This window comes from Peromyscus maniculatus, chromosome 3 (genome assembly GCF_049852395.1).
Source record: "Peromyscus maniculatus bairdii isolate BWxNUB_F1_BW_parent chromosome 3, HU_Pman_BW_mat_3.1, whole genome shotgun sequence".
Taxonomy (NCBI): Eukaryota; Metazoa; Chordata; class Mammalia; order Rodentia; family Cricetidae; genus Peromyscus; species Peromyscus maniculatus.
In genome coordinates, this window is record NC_134854.1 from 83,313,861 (window position 1) to 83,336,017 (window position 22,157).

Here is a 22,157-nt window from a genome sequence, read left to right on the forward strand (position 1 = left end):
AAAATCAAATTGAGAAATGTAGGTGTCATGAGTAATCTTGTTTATCAACTGGCCTGGCTGGCAAGATGGAACCTCAACTTCAGAACTGCCTCAATTAGATTAGCCCGTGGCCACGTTTGTGGGCATTTATTGGGTTTCAAGGTGATTGATGTAAGAGGTGGAGTCCATTGTAGGAGGTGATGTCCCTTGGCAGTTGGGCCTGGGCTGTATAAGAAAGAAAGAGGTTTCTAGCATGACAGTTAGGGTGTTTGTCCATCTTACCACCAGAGTAGGTCAGTTCGGGCTTTCTCTCGACCATTGCCAATAGTCTATTGTGGAGATAACTTTGTGGATTTCTGGGGACCTCTCTAGCACTTTGCTTCTTCCTATTCCCATGTGGTCTTCATTTATCATGGTCTCCTATTCCTTGTTCTCCCTCTCTGTTCTTGATCCAGCTGGGATCTCCCGCTTGCTCCCCTAAGCTCTCTTTCCCCCCACCCTTGCCCTTCTTTACCCCTACTCGTGTCCAGGTTGCTCATGTAGATCTCATCCATTTCTCTGTCATTGGGAAATCCCTGTGTCTTTCTTAGGGTCCTGTTTTCTAGGTAGCCTCCCTGGAGTTGTGAGTAGCAGTCTAGTCATCTTTGTTTTACATCTAGTATCCTCCAATGAGTGAGTACATACCATGTTTGTCTTTCTGAGTCTGGGTTACCTCACTAAGGAAGATTTTTTTCTAGATCCATCCATTTTCCTGCAAACCTCATGATGTCATTGTTTTCCTCTGCTGAGTAGTACTCCATTGTGTATATGTATCACATTTTATTTATCCATTTTTCAGTTGAAGGTCATCTAGGTTGCAAGCATTTTTGAGACCAAGATTGGAAAAAGCACAGCGACAAATAGCCAAACTAATGGAAACACATGAACTATGAACGAGTAGCTGAGGATCAGGTCCCCAACTGGATCAGGTCCTCTGGATAAGTGACACAGTTGATTAGCTTGAACTGTTTGGGAGGCCCCCAGGCAGTGGGACCGGGACCTGTCCTTAGTGCATGAACTGGCTGTTTGGAACCTGGGGCTTATGCAGGGTCACTTTGCTCAGCCTGGGAGGAGGGGACTGGACCTGCATGGACTGAATCTACCAGGTTGAGCTGAACCCCCAGGGGAGTCTTTGCCCTGGAGGAGATAGGAATGGGAGGTGGGCTGGGGGGGAGGAGGGGCTGGAAGGGAGGAGGAAACGGAAATCCGTGGCTGATATGTATTATAATTAAATTAAATTATAAAATAAAAAGGAGAAAAAAGAAAGAAAGAAGAGAGAGAGAGAGAGAGAGAGAGAGAGAGAGAGAGAAAGAAAGAAAGAAAGAAAGAAAGAAAGAAAGAAAGAAAGAAAGAAAGAAAGAAAGAAAGAAAGAAAGGAAGGAAGAAAGAAAGAAAGAGGAGCAAGTAGGAGGAAGCAAGCCACTAGGTAAGCAGCATTCCTCCATGGCCATACTCTCTTCATTTCTTGCCTGATTCAACTTTTCTGATGATGGACTGTAGCCTGTAACCCAAATATTCTTTCCTTCCCCATGTTGCTTTTGGTCAGTGTTTTATCACAGCAAAAGCAAGCAGACTAAGAGAGTGGGCATGCCTTTTTTTCCTGTGTTTTATATGCTTATCTTACTTAGGAAGAGTTCCTCTGAGAAATGCACTAAGAATATATCGAAGCATCTTCTGTTACTTCCTACTCTCAGAAGCTTGGTTTTGCTTTTAGAAGTGAATTAGTGATGGCTCCTAACTCATATTTCTTTTAAAAACAAAATTAGTTTAAGGAGTTTTATTAAGTTATATTTTGGAAGGATTGCAATAGCATGATAACATTCCAATCATGCTCTTTTTTTTATTTTGTATAAATGTTTTTAATTTGTTTTTGGGAACTCGAAAGGGCCATTCATAATGAAGGGGAGAGAAATAACTTAGGGGGTGAATAGTAGAATATAGGTGATTATGAATGGGGAAGAATAATGGGGAGGGAGGTTTAGGTGGGGAAAGGGATGTGAGATTAGGGCAGAGGTAGGTTGGGGAAAATAACTAAGACTGAAACTCTTTGAAAAAGCAAAGTAGAAATCTGCAATTTTATAAGCTGTACATATATGTGTGTATATATGTGTGTGTTTATATATTCATGTAAATATTTATGTAAATATATTGATATTAAGGGTTTAATTGAAGTTAACCTACAATGGGAATAGTTCTCCCAGTAGTCACAGATGCCAAGTAAAATGCCTAGTTCCATGCATGGGAACTCTCCTTTCACATTGTTAGTTAGTAATGTTCCAAAGGCCCTACAAAAAATGAAGACCATTGCTCTTGGTTTTTCATCAGATCTTGGTGGTAAGGTCTTATTGCTAAAAATATCACACACTTTGGACCAAGACCTGGAGAACTTAAGCTGATATTGGACAGGAAATATCTTCTCTGCTGGCTAGCTGTCATAGTACTGATAGGTGCTATTCAGACTACTTGGAGACACAAGTCATCAGCAGTCTTACTTATTTGTAAACCCTTTAAGCTATAGTAATAACCAGGCTGGCAAGACATGCTCATGTATGTAATAGTGCCACAAATGCTATATGGGTAATCAACCATTTTCTGCTTGAATTTAAGGCCTTCTGTAAAGGAGGAAACGCATGGGCAGTACTGCACAGCTGGCCAAGAACCTATGGCTGGGAGCTTAGAGACCCTGGGGGAGAACATCTATGATTCTGCTAAATATACAGTATTAAACTTCCCTCCAAATTCATATCTCCATACCCATAGACTTATGTAATTCTCAACCACATCAGAGATTTTTCTTTGTGTAGTGGACAGAGTTTAAGGTAGAAACAAACTTATAACTGGTCAAAGTGATGAGAATAAGTGTGAGTGCATCAGTGGTGTGCTCAGCCACAATTGGAATTTCTGTATCACGCCCTCCTTTTCTCAAGGCACAAGGGTTCAAAGATAATAGAAGCCCAATGATGAGGGAAATAAGGGTGAAATAGTGTCTGTGAAGATGACAGAGCCACTGCATTTATGGACTCAAAGCAGCTGTGCTTGCCTGTGCAAGATCAAGATAGTTAACACGCTAGCACTGAGTGGTGAGTGACTCACAAGCTCCCATCCTTGGCGGAGGAGCTTTTGACAATTGATGACTACTGGGGAGTGGGGAGTCCATTTTCTTTAAATGGACTTGGCCGTTGGTAGGTTGCACATACTTCAGTGCATGGCCCAATACCCATGGACATATGGACAGCACAAGCAGGATTCCGTGGATTATAAAGAAAAAGTAAAAGGACATAAAGTTAGTAGGGAGAGTGGGTGTGAAACGTGGAGGAGTGAGGAGGAGGAGTGGGGAGCGAACATAATCAAGTACATTGTATGCATGCACAAAATTCTCAAATATTTAATAAAATATTATATTTAATAAAGTATGTGAAATAAAAGGATGTAAATGTCAGGGTCTAGGAATAGGAAGTATAAAAATTTTGTTTCTCTAGTTTCAATTACCTAATTGTATGTGGTTTATATAATGGACATAAGGTAATTACAACAGTTTAAATTCCTACAAAGGGACAAAAATGTGATTCATGTTTAAATATCAGACAAAAAGCCATTGACATGACATTATAATGACTCATAGTTTTCTCTTCAGAGAAGAAATAAATCTGTAAATTAAGTGAAAATGTTACTTATTGCTTAACAGAAACAGTAGTCATTATATTTAATTAAAATATCCCCATTGGATGTTTTTTTTTTAACATACATTTACTTGTTCATCTTAACAAGGAATTTGGGGTTCTCGGTTAGGGATGCTGCACATGGTTTCAAGCATGGCGTCTTTAACACAAGGGTCCTTTCTTTGCAGAGTGATGTAAGCCCTTCCAGCAGTACCACATCGCTTCCTATCAGCCCTCTTACGGAAGAGCCGCTGCCTTTCAAGGTAAAAGATAACCACACCCCCAAAGACATTCATTTTTAGTATTTTAAAGGTTGCAAACAGTTTACATTATATAGTCTTCCACAGACTTGAGGTGAGCTGGTTCATTCTTCTTACTTGGTTGGTTGCCTTAACTTGTTGTACTTTTTGTTTTTCTAGTTTCAATTACCTAATTGGATGTGGTTTATATAATGGACAGAAGGTAATTACAACAGTCACCCATGAAATAGAGACCCCCTTCAGCCCCTTAAGTGCTGAGATTAGAGTTGTGCATCCCCATGCTAAGATCTCATTCATCTTTACATATAGTACTTGAAGTGTTGTTTTTGTTCCATTATTCAATCTCTGCCTAAAAGGCTGAAGGTTGGAATATTCATGGAGCAGTTGCCGCCTATCATGCCTGCCGCAGAGCTGTATTTTTAACAGCTTTTGGTCAATGTGAAGTAGGAAACATGTGTTTGTAGTCATGTAATAATCTGCAGTGTTTATTTTACTTATGTTGTCTTTAGCAACAGAACTGAATGGTGCAATCTTTACAAAATAAAAGTTAATGCTAGGTATGGTTTCATTCCCCTAAAGACATTCTCCGATTTGAGAGTCTATTATATGCACTACAAATAGGGAAATTTCCTCGTTGCCTACTAGGGTTAGGGTTTTAGCCATAGCATGAAAATGAACTGTTTGTACCAAGAATGTTTGTATATCATTAGTATTATTATAAAGAAGGGCAATCTACAGTAGTTTGGATGAAAAAGTTAAAACGTTGGGATAATACACTTGAATTCAAAGGTTTTTGCAGTTTGCTTTAAAAGTAGAATAATGCAGCTGGGCAGTGGTGGTGCACGCCTTTAATCCCAGCACTCGGGAGGCAGAGCCAGGCGGATCTCTGTGAGTTCAAGGCCAGCCTGGGCTACCAAGTGAGCTCCAGGAAAGGCACAAAGCTACGCATAGAAACCCTGTCTCGAAAAACAAAAAAAAAAAAAAAAAAAAAAAAAAAGTAGACTAATGCATGTTTGAGTGTCTATTAGAATGTTCATTGTGGTTGTATATAAAATTATTATTTCATACAAGGGTTGTATGTTATTAAGCCTCATGTTACATATAGGCTGTACAGTGATATCTAGGGCTTCCCTACATTCAGCGTTATTGTATCACTGGGATAAGCCTTCCATAATGCTGTCCACTGATAACCTTTACTTTCTATAAAACATCAGTTGCCTCATGATTAGTTACTGTGGTGGTTTGAAAGAAAATGCCCCACATAGGGAGTGGCACTATTAGAAGTTGTGGCTTGTTGGAATTGATATGGCCTTTTAGGAGGAAGTGTGTCACTCTGGGGGTGGGCTTTGACATCTCCTATGCTCAAGCTATTTCCAGTTGGTACAGAATTCAAATCCTGTTGCCTGCTGATCAAGATGTAGAACTTCCAAGATGTAGTGCTCCTTCTCCAACACCGTGTCTTCCTGCCTAGCATCTGCCATGATGATAATGGACTAAACCTCTGAACTGTAAGCTAGCCCCAGTTAAATGTTTTCTTTTATAAGAGTTGTATGGTCATGGTATCTCTTCACAACAATAAAACCCTAAGACAGTGACAGACTTAGTAAAATTATGAAACTCTCATTTCTGCATCAAAGAATTTATAAATATTGAGTGGCATCTTGGGGTATAAATGATTTGTCAAACTGACACCACAACCTTTGCTTCCAAGTTTAGTATTGTGTGGTATTTTATTCATAGTATGTGGGGTAGAATTCACAGGAGAACCTTTGCTTTGCAAAGACTTTAACTGAATTTTCACTGCATCACCAGAAACCATTTTCTCTTAATATATAGATAAATTACAATGCTAAAAATTAATGTGATTTTTAACAAAGGTTAAAATGAGCTTTTTTATTCTAGAATCTGCTGATATGAAACTAATGCAAGTACAATTACTTCTGTTGGATTATTTGACTGGTTCTAAGAGATCAATACTGTTTTTGAGCTAATATGTGTAAGTGCTTCTTGAAAGCAATTAAGACATTTGAGAGCCTGGAATATGCAGCATTGGCTTCGAGTGCCCAATATCACATGAAAAAACATGATTTATAGTCTTCAAAAACTTCTCACATTTATAAAACCATCCCATTAGTACTTAAAATTATCTAAAATTTAATCTTTTTAATAAACAGTAACACTCCAACATTATTTTATCTTTGAAATTTGACATTGCATTAGTGAATAACATATCAATTGTTTATTTTTATATAACAAAATAAAAGAAAATATTTGGGGCAGTACTTTGGTATAAAGTTTGTAATTTCACACATTTTTTATCAAGATATAGAGGGCATTTAGGTACTCTCAATATCATTACATGAAGGTAATCTTGATATTATAACTCCTGTGTGTTTATAACTTTATTCAAATTATGATATGGGCTAAGAAGAAAGCATATTCACTAAAGTGATTCCCCCTGGATTCAATCTCAGAACCAATTTTAAGAAAATCTAGAGATCCATGGAGTGGTGCTATAGATTTCTGGAGAGGTATATTCCAGTTCTGGAGAGGCAAAGACAGGACTATTCCTGAGGGTTGGTAGCTAATCAAACTAGCCTATGTGTATAACTACAGACTAATGAGAAACCCTGTCTCAAAGTAAAAAGGTAGACAGTGCCTGAGGAATGACACCCAAGGATGTCTTCTGGGCTCCACATGTAAATGCACACACATGTAGCTGCATATACATTGTACCAGCATACACACACACACACACACACACACACACACACACACACACACACACAGAAATACACACACACCATATGCCAGCATGCACTAGCATAAATACAAATATGCACACACATGTGTAACAGCATGTACACAAGGGTGTGAATCAGGATACACACACACACACATACGTGCACAAATATACTTAACTAACATGGTAATATTTTTTCAATGGGAGGAATTGGTTTCTTTTACTAATCTAATTATTTGCCAGCAAAAAAAAGATTGAAAAACAAACAAACAAATAATTCCCTCCATCAGTCAACAAGACAGCTTTCAGAACTGGAAAAAAATATGGGTTGCTAGGTTACATTTTCTTTTTCTTTCTCCAGGAATGTAGCATGGTCTTTCTTGTGAACATAGACACTGTAAGTTCTGGATTAGTCGGGATTGGGGGGTGTTTTGTCTCAATGACAAATATTGAGGGAAGAAGTTAAGAAGAGGAAAGATGTGTATGGGCTCACAGTTTCAGATACTTTAGTCTGTTGCGGCTGGCTTCATATTTCTTGTCCTATAGTGAAACACATCATGAAGGTAACATGCTGGAACTCATTTCTATGCTACTCTGAGGCAGAAAGAGAGTAGTTGTAGGAAGGCCAGGAGCAGGATGTACACTTCAAAAGTATATCTTCAGTAGCCACTTTTCATCTAACTAGTTCCTGCCTTCCACAGTTCCACTCTTCTGTTAGTCTCTGCTTTTTATGGTTGATAAGGCCAGAGCCCACACAGTAACATCCAAAAGTTTTACTAACAGCCTAGATATCTGTCAGTCCACTCACACTAACAATCAGAGTATAGCACCAGCTTCCTAAACTGTAGTCATTCCAGAACCTAACTTCATCATCAAATATGTAACATTGAGTAAGCAAAGCCACTATGCTTCTGAAAGAACCACATTGCTGGTTGATGGAGGATCTTGCTTTTCTCTTTCCTACCGAGAAGTGGTTAAATTAGTAAGAAAAATTGCTTCTGTTGTTCATACCTATTTGGGATTAATCAATGACTGCTAGAATTAAAGGAAGATAACCTGTGCCAGCCCAAGTGTGCATCATAGTGACATTTCCTTTTAACATAACTTTAAAATGACATTCTGACTAAATTAACCTTACACGTAGCACCTAAAATAAAGACAAATTGATCGTTATTTTAATACCTAATAGTTACAACCCTATTAATAAGTGTGTCTTCAATTTTCCTTTATTTATTTTGATAATTTTTACATGAGTGCTATATTTATATCATTTTTAACCTCCTCTCTCTCTCTGCTGCTTCTGTCTTTATTTTAAATTGCTTCTTTGCTGAGAAATTGACTGTTGTTAGAAGTATTCCATAATAAGATACAGTAAATTAATGTTACAAAAAACTAGGTAATATTCTAAGACTAGTTCACTAATGTCAGGAGAGAATATTTGGCTTTAGAGACTTGGAAATTTAAGCATAAAAGATAACAAATCTTATGTGATACCAATATTTCTTTTCCATGATAAGTTGTTGCTCCCATTAGTAGTCGTATTGAAACCAAGTCTTCAAATTTAGTTCTTAGAAATCTGCTCTGAAAGGCATTCTAAGTTTCACTTGTAATGTCACTTAATTTTATTCTCTTCCATGCAACTTGTACCCTGCCCCACTAAGCTTTGTGTGATAATTGTTTAAAAATTGTTGCTATGGTGTTTGAAAATTCATCCAACATTGCCTTAAACAACTGGAAAATCTGGAGACTCTGCCTTTCTTTGCAAATAGAAGGAACAGATCAACTAGTGAGGTGTCTGCATGGGCAGGTCACATGACCTCCAGTTCACCAGTCAGCACTATTCCCTGTTGAATGCATGCCTGCTGTGAAACTATGATGTGCATATGATGAGTAACCCACAACACATTGCACTTAGGTGTCAGTCTTTTCATTCCCACACATGAGAGGCTCACAAATGTTCTACTCTGTTGGTAGTGAGAAGTTTCTAGTATTTCAGATTGTTATAATTTTTCGGGCTATGATCCTGGCACATATTTCCAAACAAAAGGCAAGGGTATAATCTATATTTTAACTATGTTTAGCATTACATTAACTATACATATATGAGCTGACAGGTGTCACTATATCATTCTGAACGACTAAGGGATTACCAACTACTAATGAGTGGGGACACTATGACATTATAGACCCATTACATGATCACACAGTTTTATTCCTCTGATGCTCAAAGCAGGAATAGATGGCTTAACCATTAGAATTTTTTATGGTCCTCTATAGAATGACACTGTGGACTATATTGGTTCAAGTCTTTTATTTTGTCTGCATTATTCTACCTTTCCTTTCTGCTATCCTCCCTAGTTTCCTACCACCTAATTTTCAGTCTGCCTTTTGTCTCCGTGTTAGGTTCAGCATGATTTCCTATATTAAAGTTGCCTTAGGATGTCCAAATGACTGATCTATAGTAGCCTGTTCCTTTTAATGTTTTATTGAAAACACACACACACACACACACACACACACACACACACACACACACACACACACACACAAAGCACACAGAGAGGCAGACTCCCCATGGCTCAGGAGGGTTATCAGGAAATAAGAACTCTATAATACTTTTATGCTTGGGCTAGGATGAGTTGCCTTTTTTGGTGGGCTTGGATTATTGTAGGGGAATTGTATAATCCAGATAAGGAAAGGAAGTGGATTGGTTCCCACCACAAGAGTGTCCCTTTGTGGGAGATTTGAAAGTTCCCCTTCATCTTGGTGATGGAAAAGCAGGAAGATAGCCATTTTTAGTGTTTAAGTAGATAGCCTACTAATCTACATTGAACCTCTTTTCCTATCTATCTGCCAGCCAAGGAGCTGTGCTACATTTGTCCCTCAGTATTATGGATCACAAACTTTTCAAATTCATTTGTACTTCAGTGAAGCATGGTGTCTATAGTTCAGTCTTTAGCTCTTAGTGATCAAAAGTCATGTTTGATTTCATGTATCAAATGCATATTATATTATACTATCTTACTCTTGTCCTGTAATAAATTCAATAGGAAATCAACTATGTTTTTCCTATACTCTGCTTCTAAAGTACACAAAGGCACTGAAGCATCACCTCCATTTACTAGTCTCCCATCAAATATAACTTGTCACCTTTTTTTTAGCAGTTCTTGGCATGTATTTGGGGTGTTGCAGCACCTAGAGTGCACAGAGACACTTTCTCTTAGGTATAGCCACTCCTTCTGAGGTACAGCTACCTACTCTGAAATACAGTCACTCTTAGAGATGCTGCCTCCTCCTCTGAGTCTCTGCTACTCCTATGAAGCACAGCCACTGTCTATGATCTCAAGCTACTCTTTCTCAATACAGCTACTTTCTCTGTGATGCAACCACCCTCCTTGAGGTACAGGTCTCTTCCCTAAAGGGCAGATGTCCTTTCTGAGATGTAGCCACCTTCCCTGAGGTACAGACACCCTGTCCTCAGGTATCACCACCACCTGTGAGGCACAGGTAAACCATTTGTGGTACAGCCATGCTCTCACTTATATAGTCACTTTCCTAAGAACTAATTCTGAGTTACAATTGAGTATTTTCTCATTTTTCTTACTTTCTGGGTCAAACGTTTTCTGGTTACTTTTCTTTATTTCCTGAGTCTTCTTTTTGCCTAAGGTATTCTTCCATTTTCATCTGAGATTACCCTCCTGTCTGTAAAGCAGCAAGGATACTGAGAGAAAAAAAAATCTCTTTAATATATTTTGAAGTAGCATTATATCTGACTATTCTTCTGCCCTGGCCTCAAAGCTAACTTTAAGTAAAAGAAAGCTACCCAATCCAACTAAGAAGGAAATAGAAATATAAATTTACCTCTGAAAACTTTGCTGTGCAGTTAAAGGAGAAATACTGTGTGTCACTACTATAGGACCAAAGCCTTAGCCCAGAACTAACTAAAATGCAATATGACTCACATGTTTTGTTCTTTATTATATAAAATTGTGTAGAAAAATCTTTTTAAAATATATCAATTCTAGATGGTTCATAAATTTTTACATTTATGTAGTGTGTGTGTGTGTGTGTGTTTGTGTGTGTGTGTTTGTGTGTGTGTGTGTGTGTGTGTGTGTGTGTGTTTGTGTGTAGGGTGCTAGTGCATGTGTGTGGTGTTCAGAAAATTTTTGAGAGTTCTCTTCTTCTACAGTATTGGTTCTAGAGACTAAGCTCAAGTCATTAGACATGTTGGCAAGTATCTATACCTAGTAAGCCATCTTATCAGCTAGTAGCATATATTTTTATTTTAGTCTTTAATTAGAAATGATACAGCAAGCTTTCTTGTCAGACTTTCTTTAGTCTTCCCACCCCACATAATGACACAGACACTTACTATTAATTATAAAGCTTGGTCTTAGCTTAAGCTTGTTCCCAACTAGCTCTTATAACTTAACTTGTTTCTATTAATATATGTTCTGTCATGTGGCTCTTTACCACTCCTCCATGCTGTACATCTGACTCCTTCCATGTCTGGCTGGCAAAATCTACATACCTCTGATTCTTCCTGAATTCCTCTCCCCAAAAGTCCTTCCTATTCTCTCTTGCATAGCTATTAGCCATTCAGCTCTTTATTAAGCAAATCAGAAGGCACCTTGGCAAAGACACATCTTCACAGTGTACAAAAAGATTATCCCACATCACGTCCCCCTTTTTGTCTGATTAAAAAGAAAGGTTTAACTCTAACATAGTAAAACTATATACAATAAGAAAATATATCAGGTGAGAATTATTTTCACAATTTCTAGTCCATTTGAATTTGGCAAATTTAGAGAATATATATCTTGTCTTGGTGAGTTCAAAATTTTATACCTAAACGACTTTCTATCATAACTTGTATTACCAATCTAAAAATATCTTTTTAGATCTAAAAGACATTTTCTTAGATAAACAACTTAAACACTTATGTTTCTCAACCTTCTAAACTCTATATGTCTTTTCTGTATGTTTCAGTAAGTTTCTTTTCTAAATTTGTTAACAAAGAAAACAGTATAACTATCTAGTCTTCAATCCCCATCAGAAACCCAAGAAGGATAAAAATATTACCTGAGTAAAAAGCAAATGCAGAGCAAACAAGTTCCAAAATTATAGAAATGACAGAAGCAACTGGCTACCTGGACAGTCACCCAAGTTTCCTCTGCAACATTTTACCCTACAGGTCTAGAATATCTGACAGACTTTTCTGTGAAGCATAAATTTTTTTTTTTTTTTGATTTTTCGAGACAGCGTTTCTCTGTGTAGCCTTGCGCCTTTCCTGGATCTCGCTCTCTAGACCAGGCTGGCCTCGAACTCACAAAGATCCAACTGCCTCTGCCTCCCGAGTGCTGGGATTAAAGGCGTGCGCCACCACCGCCCGGCCAGAAGCATAAATTTTTGAAGGAATGTCCTACCTTGTCTTGGCAAAATTTGGCAGTCACTTCCTTTGTGTCTTGCTTGCCCAATATGAATAACATTGTCATTAGTTGAGCCAAGGGCAGTTTCTTGCCCAGTGACTATCTTTGCCACAAATGAAAGTAAACTCTATATGGAGGTTCTTTGATGCCAATCATCTTCTCTAAAGTAGATTGGTGCTGCAAGGGGCAGACGTATCTCACTGTCATGAAAAGCCTTATGCTGGTAAAACATCTTAAATGCCATATTTTGTGGGACTCAAAAGCGTTTGAAGACCATCTATCTATCTAAAATATATCTATGTTTGACTTTGAAAACATACCTAATGTGAGACAAGTTTGTTACAGATGACTAATTATTAACGTGCATTTCTTAATTACCCTCAACAATTTGCAATAATAGCTTTTAAGGCTAAATCTTTATATTACATTTTAAAATAAGCTGCATAGATACAGTATGTTAAATAAGAGTAGAAACATCCATACGGTATGTTATAACAAAATTAATCTTAAATTTGTATCAGTATATAAAAATCCAAATGAATGTAAAATATTTGAGTCTAGCGCTTGCTTTTTAGTCTAAAAGTAGATTCAGTAATCTACCCTTTAATCTTATCATTCCTAAATTCCCTTTTTTAAAAGAGATCCTTGAATCTGATCTCCTTTGTTTAGTATTTTTCTTGACCATGACCAGTAACAGCTTGCAACTAGTTCAACTAAACAATGACAAACATCCATTACTCACTAAGTGACTGAAAACTATGACCCCACCTCTTAGGAATGTGGGTTTCATGTTCTTACAACTAATTCCTGATGTCTTGAGGGCAATGGCAACTTTAGGAGACCCTGAGAAAATTGGGATAATGGTCAACTCCTGGGAGAGCTACCTGCATCATTGGTCATCTAGTCTTTGTGTGATAGGAAAGTACAGATATCATCTGAAGTTCTGGCTGGAGTAGTTTGTAATGCTGGACCCTCTTAGCTATCCACTTTGACATTGTTCTGGATGTAGATTTTTTTATGAACCTGCAACAGAGGCATTTGGAGAGGCTAGATCACCTGGGCTACTTGTCTTCTTCAATGGTGTCTGGTCCTTTTTTTCCTGGAAACACACAAACTTATAAAGGTAACATACATATCTGCATTAACACAAGTATGAAATGTGTGCACAAATCATTTAAAGATGATTTTTTTGTTCTTTTTGCAGTAAAAGGCATTTGTCAATTTTATAAGTCCATTTGGACTGAAAAATCAAACTGTAATATAAATCTCTATCCATGCATATGAAAGGAGGGCATGCAATAATAAGTCAAGAGGATACTGTAGCTAATAAAATTTATCATGCCTCACTCAGTCTTAGAGCTGTTTCCATGTCAAGGGACCAGTTTGTACATCACCTGTCTTGTAGTTTTTCTTTCTTTCTTCCTTTATATCTGCAGCCATGATTTTCTGGAGGTCTCCCCTGGTCAAATCTGGTCTTTATTAATTTTGAAGGACTCCATAGCTTTTTGTTTCCTATAGAAACAAAGGCATAACCTATCCCCAAATGCAACACATTTCCTCACTTCCATTCTGAAGTTAAAACATCCTTAAGATTTATAGGTAGGTTCAATTTAGCAGTTTTTTTTTTCTACAATCCAATGTCTGTCAGCAGCATTTGCCCTTCCCTCATCAGCATTCAAAAAATTCAAAGTCAACAAAGCACCATACATGATCCAGAAGCCCTGTGTATTTTCCATCCTTATATAGCTTATTCATTTTATAATACTTTACTCTTTTTTCATTACTTTACTTTATTATTTTAAGGTATTTTTTCTGTCTATATCCATTTTCTTTTCTTTTCTTTTTTTCAGTGACTAAGCATTATACTGTACTTGTTCATAGGTTTTCTTGGTCTGGACCTGGCTTTACTGTGCCTCATCAGCCTTCTCTGACAGCACAAGCTATTCCTTAAATAGTTAGATCACCCACTGCATGGCTCCATTTAGCACATGGTGCTGGCTTCATCCTCCCTCAGTTCTGTGAGAGCCTGGCCTCATGCCTGCAGGTACCTGCCAGGAGCCATATTCAATTGCCCCAGCTCTGGGAAGTTGGTAGGCTGAGCTGTGGTAGATATGTCTACCTAGTCTCCTATAGAGAACTGTGCCAGACGCTCATAGGTGCTATGCCTGGTTATACGGGCCAGGTCTCCACATTGGATGCCATATATAGCAGGTATTTCTTGTCAGACTTTCTTTGGTCCACCAACCTCCAAATAATGACACAGAGATGTACTATTAATTATGAAAGCTTGGCCTTAGCCTAGGCTTGTTTCCAATTAGCTCTTGTAACTTAAGGTAAGCTGTTTCTATTAATCTACATTCTGCCACATGCTTCTTTACATCCCCTCCATTCTGCACATCTGATTCCCTCCTTGTCTTGCTGACTTAATCCCACACACTTCTGATTCTTCACTAGTTCCTTTCTCTCCCTAGAACTTCCATTTATTCTCTCCTGACTAGCTATTTAGAATTTACTGTCTTAAAAAACAATTACAAATGTTCTTACAAATTCAGTAAACCAAGATCTTATGATACAAGTCATCAATAAAAAAAGGTAAATTTTGATGAACAATTTGAGAAATTCTCTGAGTGTCTTTAAATTGATTATACAGATGGTCATTTCCTGTCAGTTTTTCAACAGTTTAGCTTTTCAACATTTGTATCATTATAATTTTAAATCCTCATGATTATAGACTGTGAAAAGTGTCATTGGACTCCTGGTGCAGAAATTGAAGTTTATTCATGTTAGGTTATTTTTAATGAAAAATTTTGTAAAGAAGTAGAAAATTAAAATAGTTCCACAAAGTACAACGAACCAGATACCCCTGTTATTTACGATAACCTAATATATTACACATTGCAACAGTATAAAAATCAGGAGTACATGTTTTCAAAGGAAATACATTGCACAGTTTCTACAATAATGACTTCTGTAGCAATATTGGAAACCTCTGGGATTAAGCCCACTTCTGCCACTTTCTTCCCATTGCTGCCATGAGGCAGGTACTTTGTTTCCTAGCATATGTATCTGCAGAGTAAAAACAGGTACAACTACTTCAGGAGACAACAAAAAGCCAGGCTGAGAAGTCAGTGTATAGAAGGCACCTACCACAGTACACAGTAAAACAGTAAATAAGTGCGGTTGTTTTCAGAGGTAGGATCTCCAACCTTAGGCCAATAATGCCCTATGTATACATATGAAGGATATTTCTGCTTAGCATTTTTTTTACCTTATTGCCAAATGGGAAAAGAACGTTTTACTTTCAAAGATTAACGTTTAATATTAAGAAGTGATGTTATTTATTTTATATTATCACGTATCATAAAACTTTTACAAGAACTAATGAACAGGAATGCCATATGTAAAAGAGAAAGACTAAATATGAAAATTTGAGGGCAAACTGATAAATATGTTAAAACAGAAACAGAGAAAATTAAAAAAATTGTTTCTATTTTTTATATAGGATTTTTTCATATAAAATATGTCATAGTACATTTTTCTTTAATTCTCCAACTTTCTATAGAAAGGTAACTAATCAGCATCCTAAATACATGGCTTCTACTAAAGGAGCCCATCCATCCCCTTAGAATTCTGGAGAAAAAAAACTAATTGTAAACAAAGCACAGCTGATTATTTACCCCTTCAAATGTCCTGACATCAATATAGCTTCAAATTATTTTGTCTAGCATATCTTAACATAAAGAGTACATTTTGAGACCTTGGGAAAGAGGAGCCCATTGTGGCAAAGCCACTACAGAATCATTTATTCTATGTCCTACATTTGTGGAAGCGGAGAGAGATTTTATTACAGTTATTTTTCACCTTTGGAAATTAGTGGTCTCTCTTAATACTTGAAATCCCTTTTTGTTCTCCCAGTAAGAACCCACTGTGGTATATTTCTGAATCATTGCTTCAGTTGTGTATTAACTCATTAATTTGTTGAGGAATCCAATTCATTTATTGATTAACTGCCACCAGCTTAATAATGTTCTAAAACATTCATGTCTCAGTGTAAATAATACAAACAAAATCCCTGATTTTATGGTGTCTGGATTCTCCTGAGGGAAAAAAAAATAGACAACAAATACTGTAAAGTGTTTCAGGAAGGGGTGATTAGCATCATGAGAAAAATAAAGCAGGATTTCGGGGAAAGACAGTGACACTCTAATGTCTCATTTCAAAATGGAAGGCCAAATGAGTGGGTCTCTGTCTCTTTATCTGTTTCTTGTGCCTTTTCTTGGGATCTTTTCTTTCTGGTGTTTGTTTATTTCTGTCTTATTCAGATGTGTTAGGCTTTTGTTTTGTCATATTATATATTTATATTATATTATATTATATTATATTATATTATATTATATTATATTATAATCCCTTGAAAGCCTATTTGGCTACTGTAATTAGGATATATTAGGTGAGAAAAAAAGCTATTTTCAATAAAAGGGGAGAAAAAGTCCAAATGCAGCTTACTCTGGTTAGGGGAATTTTTAGCAGAGACATGATGACCACAGGTGAAATGTGTATTTCATCAATGGTGACCTGGCAGAAGAAGACAGCAAAGGCTCCTGTAGTTTAGGGATTATGGTAGTTTAAAGTAGAGTGTAAAATCTGAAAGTATAACAGCTTATTGGTCATTGGTACATTCTGAATGAGGCATTAGCAGAGTTTGACACCCAATCATACCTGGATAATCTAAAAAGGTAAGTAGACAATTTGTGATACTAATAACTAATATTCTCTATATTTTTCTTTTTGTCTCAATAACTCCCCTTTTGGTTTTACAATAACTAAGTATGTTATGGCAATTAATGGAGTTTTGTTTGTTTGCTTGGTTTGTTTTAGCGGTCATGTGGAAAGAAGGGTAGGTGTGAGCTGGAAGGTGACATTGGTTTCATCAGAAATATTTTTCAGTCCTATAATTGTTATTAATTCTGGTGAGCTTTTCTCTATCTCAAGAAACTGTAAAGTACACATATAGAGTTAGAAATAATTTGACATTGTTTATGATAAATCAATAATTACAGGAGAAAAATATGATTCATCCATATTTACTAGGAGAAGTAAGCAGACAAAATAAAATTCTCCAAGGCATAACAGATAGATTTTGAATATAAAATGAATGTAAGGTAGCATTATTCTTGTCTTATTCTGATCTTTTGTGCTCTAACAAAATACAGTATGCTTGCTAAATTACAAACAAAGGAAGTTGGTTTGGCTCACACTCTTGGGTCAGTGAGAAGCCTAGAGCATGACACCTGCCTTTGCAAGGAACATCTTGCTGCATCAAACATGAACAGTGTGCAAGTGAGCACAAGTAAGACAGAGAGAGAAAATGAGGTCAAATCCTTCATCCGTATGAGGAACCCACCCCAACAATAATTATACAACTCTCACGATGATGATGTTAATCTTCCACAAAGATGGAGCCCACAGGGCCTTGGGTACCATTTAGCACGTGACTTTTAATGCCACTACAATGGAAGTAAATGTTTCAGATGCGTGTTGGAGGGAATTTGCAGCCTACACTCATTATGAATATAATTTCAAATAAATGTCTATCAGTATGTTTCCCTAATAATAATTTTAAGAGATATCTATTTCTCTAATGTAAATATTTTAAGCAACTACTTTTGATTAGGTATAAAGTAGAATGACAGTTTTCTCTGCATGTTTATGTAATAAATCATTTAAAAATTTGTCAGCCCCAAAAGACAGTCTCTTGCTGAGATTCTATATGTGACCTGAGTCCTTCTTGGCAGATTTGTTTGTGGTTTTAAACTAAGTGCATTCAGATTTAGGTTAGAGATGCTATCTATATTCTCTTACATTTACTATTTAAACGTAAGGGAGATAGATATTGAAGTTAACACTGGCCCAGTACCCAGGGTCTATGACTAGAACCATGAAACATTTGTTGCAGTTACTACCTGCCATGCTTCATTGTTTCCATGGACCCTTCCCAGTCATTATAGAGTTGGATGTTTGAGAGGAATTAAAATAAATGTTCTGTGAGAAAGTATAAATTCCCAGGCCTGAACTCCACGAGGATTATATACTGCTAACAGAAAGAAAATCCAGTGCTGTACATGTGGTATACTTGTTCACTTGATGACTACTAGAAACTCAACACTGAGGATTCTATTATGAGTTTGTCATGTAGGAATTCTATACCCAGCATGCACTGAAATCCCAAACTTCTAGAAAGAAATCAGGTGTCCAACATAAGCTGTGTTGTTTGTACAAGCACTACAGCAGTTGTGTACCACCCCTACCATCATGGAAGCTTTTTATACAGGATACTGGCAACAAGATAACCCCAAAGAGGCAAACAATTGACAGTCTTGTAGGAAAGCCTTCTAGGGAGAGTGTAATAATTCCCTAGCGCTGTCATATCAAAATTCCATGCACCAGATAGCACAAACAATACATTTGTTTTCTAAGAATTCTGGAGAATAGATATTAAGGTTTCAGTTACTGGTACTTTTGGTTTCTTCTGCACCTTTAATGTCTTCATGGCTTAGAAAAGGCCACCTTCTTACTATGTCCTATAGGCATGAATCCAGCATATTCCCTCCTATTGACCCCTAAGGTGACCAGCAATATCTTCTACCGCATACCTATCCTTCTTTAAATTCTTGTCTCTAAATGTGGTTATATTGGGAAATTTATGTATGTGAGGCAACATAATCCATGCTGGAACAAATAGGTAGCAGACCTACTATGTGATTTAAAACAGGCAAGACCTTTGCTGAAACATAAGAGAAATGGTTATAGTATTTGAAAGAAATGGCAAAGGAACAATTTATATTACCATTACTCTACTTGTACATATGCAGTAGTCTCTTCTTAAAACAGTTTTTAGTACTATTATGTTCTTAGTCAAGCATATGAATTTTGGGTCTGAAAGGGAACAGAAAGAATTAAGAATTTTCCTTATCATGTATATTCATTAGTACACTCATGACTGTAAGTTTTATGGCCATTTTAATTTTCACTAATTTAGGTAATTAAATTTCCATGTCACAGAATTTGAATTAACTTGGTGTCTGTCAAATTCTGAATACAACACAGAATGTAAACACTAAGTAGACTATAAGTCGAAATAACAACTACCAGTATTATCTTCTATAGTGTTTCTCTTGCATTTCCCTTCTCATCCTGTAATAAGCTTAGAATAATTTAGCTGTTACTTGACTGATAGAGACAGCAGTGGTACTGTATAATATATGATCATTCATGTAGTCAGAAATGAGTGCTTATATCCTAGTAAGGAAAAATACATAAATTAAAGTCAAAGTGAATTGTTTTTAATTTGTGCTAAAAGATATGTAATATGGTTCAGACACAGTGGACCTCTGGGGAAGATTTTAATGGGAAAAGCAAGTAAATAATTTGCTGCTGCATACTAGCTTCATATTACTTTCCAAATTCTTCTCCTACACTGTCCAAATAATTTCAGGCAGCTATGTACAAGGTAAAGAACTTGTCCATATTAATATACATTAAAAATAATAGCATGCCCCTGTCATCTTATCTAGAACTCACACACTCAGTTTTCTTCCCATTTATAAATATCAGAGAGTTTGTTGAAATTCATCCATGTTGGTGCCTGGGATTTTGCCTGACTGCTTCTGAGATCCAAGTGATACAGGAAGAAAAGCTCCTCCCTGCAAGGGTTTGTTTAGCATGATTTTAGAACTGGGGCTTGCTTCTGTCTTCATACCCTGATGAAAGAATCCTTTTAATGAAATTTTATAGGATATTATCTGTAAAGATTTTGGTGAAATATGGTCTTGGAAAAAGGAATTCAATGATCCACTTTTTATGACATTAGGTAAATAGAACTCTGAGAGTGATCTGATATAAATATATAGAATTTATTGCACACAGCGAGGTTGCAGATTTTGTAGCAGAAGTTAAATGTAGTAGGTTTCATGTACAGAATGCTGGAGTATCTTTGAATACTGCATTTGATGGTATACCACATTTGATTGGTATGTAAAAAAACAGAATATTGAATTGCTTTAAGAAAAATCCTAATGCCTATAAGGGCCTTGAAATTTTTGAAAAGAAATGGGAATTCCAAAATAATTTTTGAGAAAATGAAGAATTTTAAGAAACAACCATTGTCACCTCATTCTTTGTTTGGGACACAACTTCAGGACAGACCAGCATTTTTTCTGTTTGTCAACAAGATGCCAAGGTCACTTTTTGTGAGAACCATAGAACTCAGCATTGGATGCTTCACTGGGGCTTACTCCACATCTGCTATCTACAGCAGAAGCTTGGATGAAAAGGAGGAACCAATGATCGGTGCCTGTACATATCAGAATTCTTAATATCTCCCAAGATATAATGTGGATGCCAGACATTGAAAACCACTTGACATAAAGAAGAGCAATCTTAATGCATTTGCAGGAAAATGGATGTAACTGGGAATACTCATAATTATACTAATTATTTCAGAGTTATACATATACTTACAACATACTGTAACTTCCCTTTTAAAATGGAACAGTCAAGATACAATTTAAAGATTCTGACTTCTTATTTGAATACCCACTTGAGAGACTATGACAATAAAAACCTACCAGGGAAAATTCAGTGCAAAATTTTTTACCAAGGTGTTAGTTACATTTGTCAGAGCTTGAATTTGTCTGCATATATATGAAAGGAATATTAAATATTGAATCTAACCAATACAAGGTTCACAGTATGAAAGTTTGCAACCTCACCAAGTTCAAAGTCTGAAAGCATTTTTCTTAATGTGACGTTATTAGCAGGTAAGGCCAGAGCTGAGACCTCATAGACGGTATTAGTACCTATGCTTGTTACCTTTTTGTCACTGTGACCAAATGCCTGAGAGGAAGTAACGAGGGAAGAAGGAGTTCTTGTGATCACAGTTTCAGAGGTGTCAGCCCACAATCCTTAGAACTGATGGTATGGAGCCTATGGTGATGCCAGGGCAGCAGAAGCATATGGGAGAGGCTGCTCACAAGGCCAGGATAAGATACAGCCCCTAAGGACACATCCCAGTTACCTAAGTCCTACAGCGAGTCCTCACCTCTGACATTGCACCACCTCCAAATGATGCTATCCTAATATGAACTCAGGAAGGTATTAACCCACTGATTGAGTCTGAACCCCTAAGATTGAATCACTTCTTATAGGCCCATCAGTTGGCAAATAATTCCAATATATTAGCCTATGGGGATGGGGGTTCACATGAAAACCATTGTAATATACCCAAGTTCTTAGAGCATGCCCTCTCACCATATGATGATTTGTAGAAACTTCTGTCTGAGTCCAGAAAGAAGCACCATCCAACCTCAGGCTCCTGTTCTTGGGCCTCTTAGCCTTTAGAGCTCAAGATACACATTTTTACTACTGATAGGCCACCAACTTTCTGGTAGTCTTTTAAAGCAGCCAAAGCAAGCTAAGATAATGCATTTGAAACTATAAAACACAATGAATAGGGAATTGAGTGCTGTTAATTTAACCTTAAGTGAAATTATCTGGAAATGGCTGTGTTTTTCTGGTAACTATAAAATTGTACATGAATATTAGACCTCATAAAGACTCAGGAGGATGTCTGTTAGGAAAAGCAGTGGAGTCAAGACTGAAATGTTGGATGGACGAGATTAGTGCATTATATATGCATATATGGAGCTACTATAGTATGTCCCCCGCACTTCTATAATTAATACATGCTAATAATTATAACAGTTAGTGAAAAAGAGTAATGTATATTAGATATTTTAAGACTTTGGCTTCTATTGATTTTATTGTACTGTATACCCATGCTGAAAGATACAGTCAAATTAATACATTAAGCAAATAGTCTGTTTTGAATTTTGAATTGCTTATAAACTTAGCACTTCTTCACTGCACTTTTCAGTCATAATTAATTTTGCAGGTACCCCACTATTGTTAGAAATTTAAGCAAAATGACACGCTGGTAACTGAAGTTAGAAGTTGAAAAATAATTATGAGAAAATCCTATTTAATCTTA

At 36.7% G+C, this 22,157-nt stretch overlaps 1 protein-coding gene across 3 annotated transcripts in view; it reads left to right on the forward strand.

Annotated features, from left to right (window-relative positions):
* Window positions 1-22,157, forward strand: part of Ccser1 (coiled-coil serine rich protein 1) — a 1,158,948-nt gene that overhangs the window by 435,546 nt on the left and 701,245 nt on the right. For all 3 annotated transcript variants that reach the window (XM_076566874.1, XM_076566875.1, XM_076566876.1), the window contains exon 7: window positions 3,866-3,940. In XM_076566874.1, the coding sequence (XP_076422989.1) occupies window positions 3,866-3,940 (75 nt within the window). The remainder of the gene's footprint in view (window positions 1-3,865; window positions 3,941-22,157) is intronic.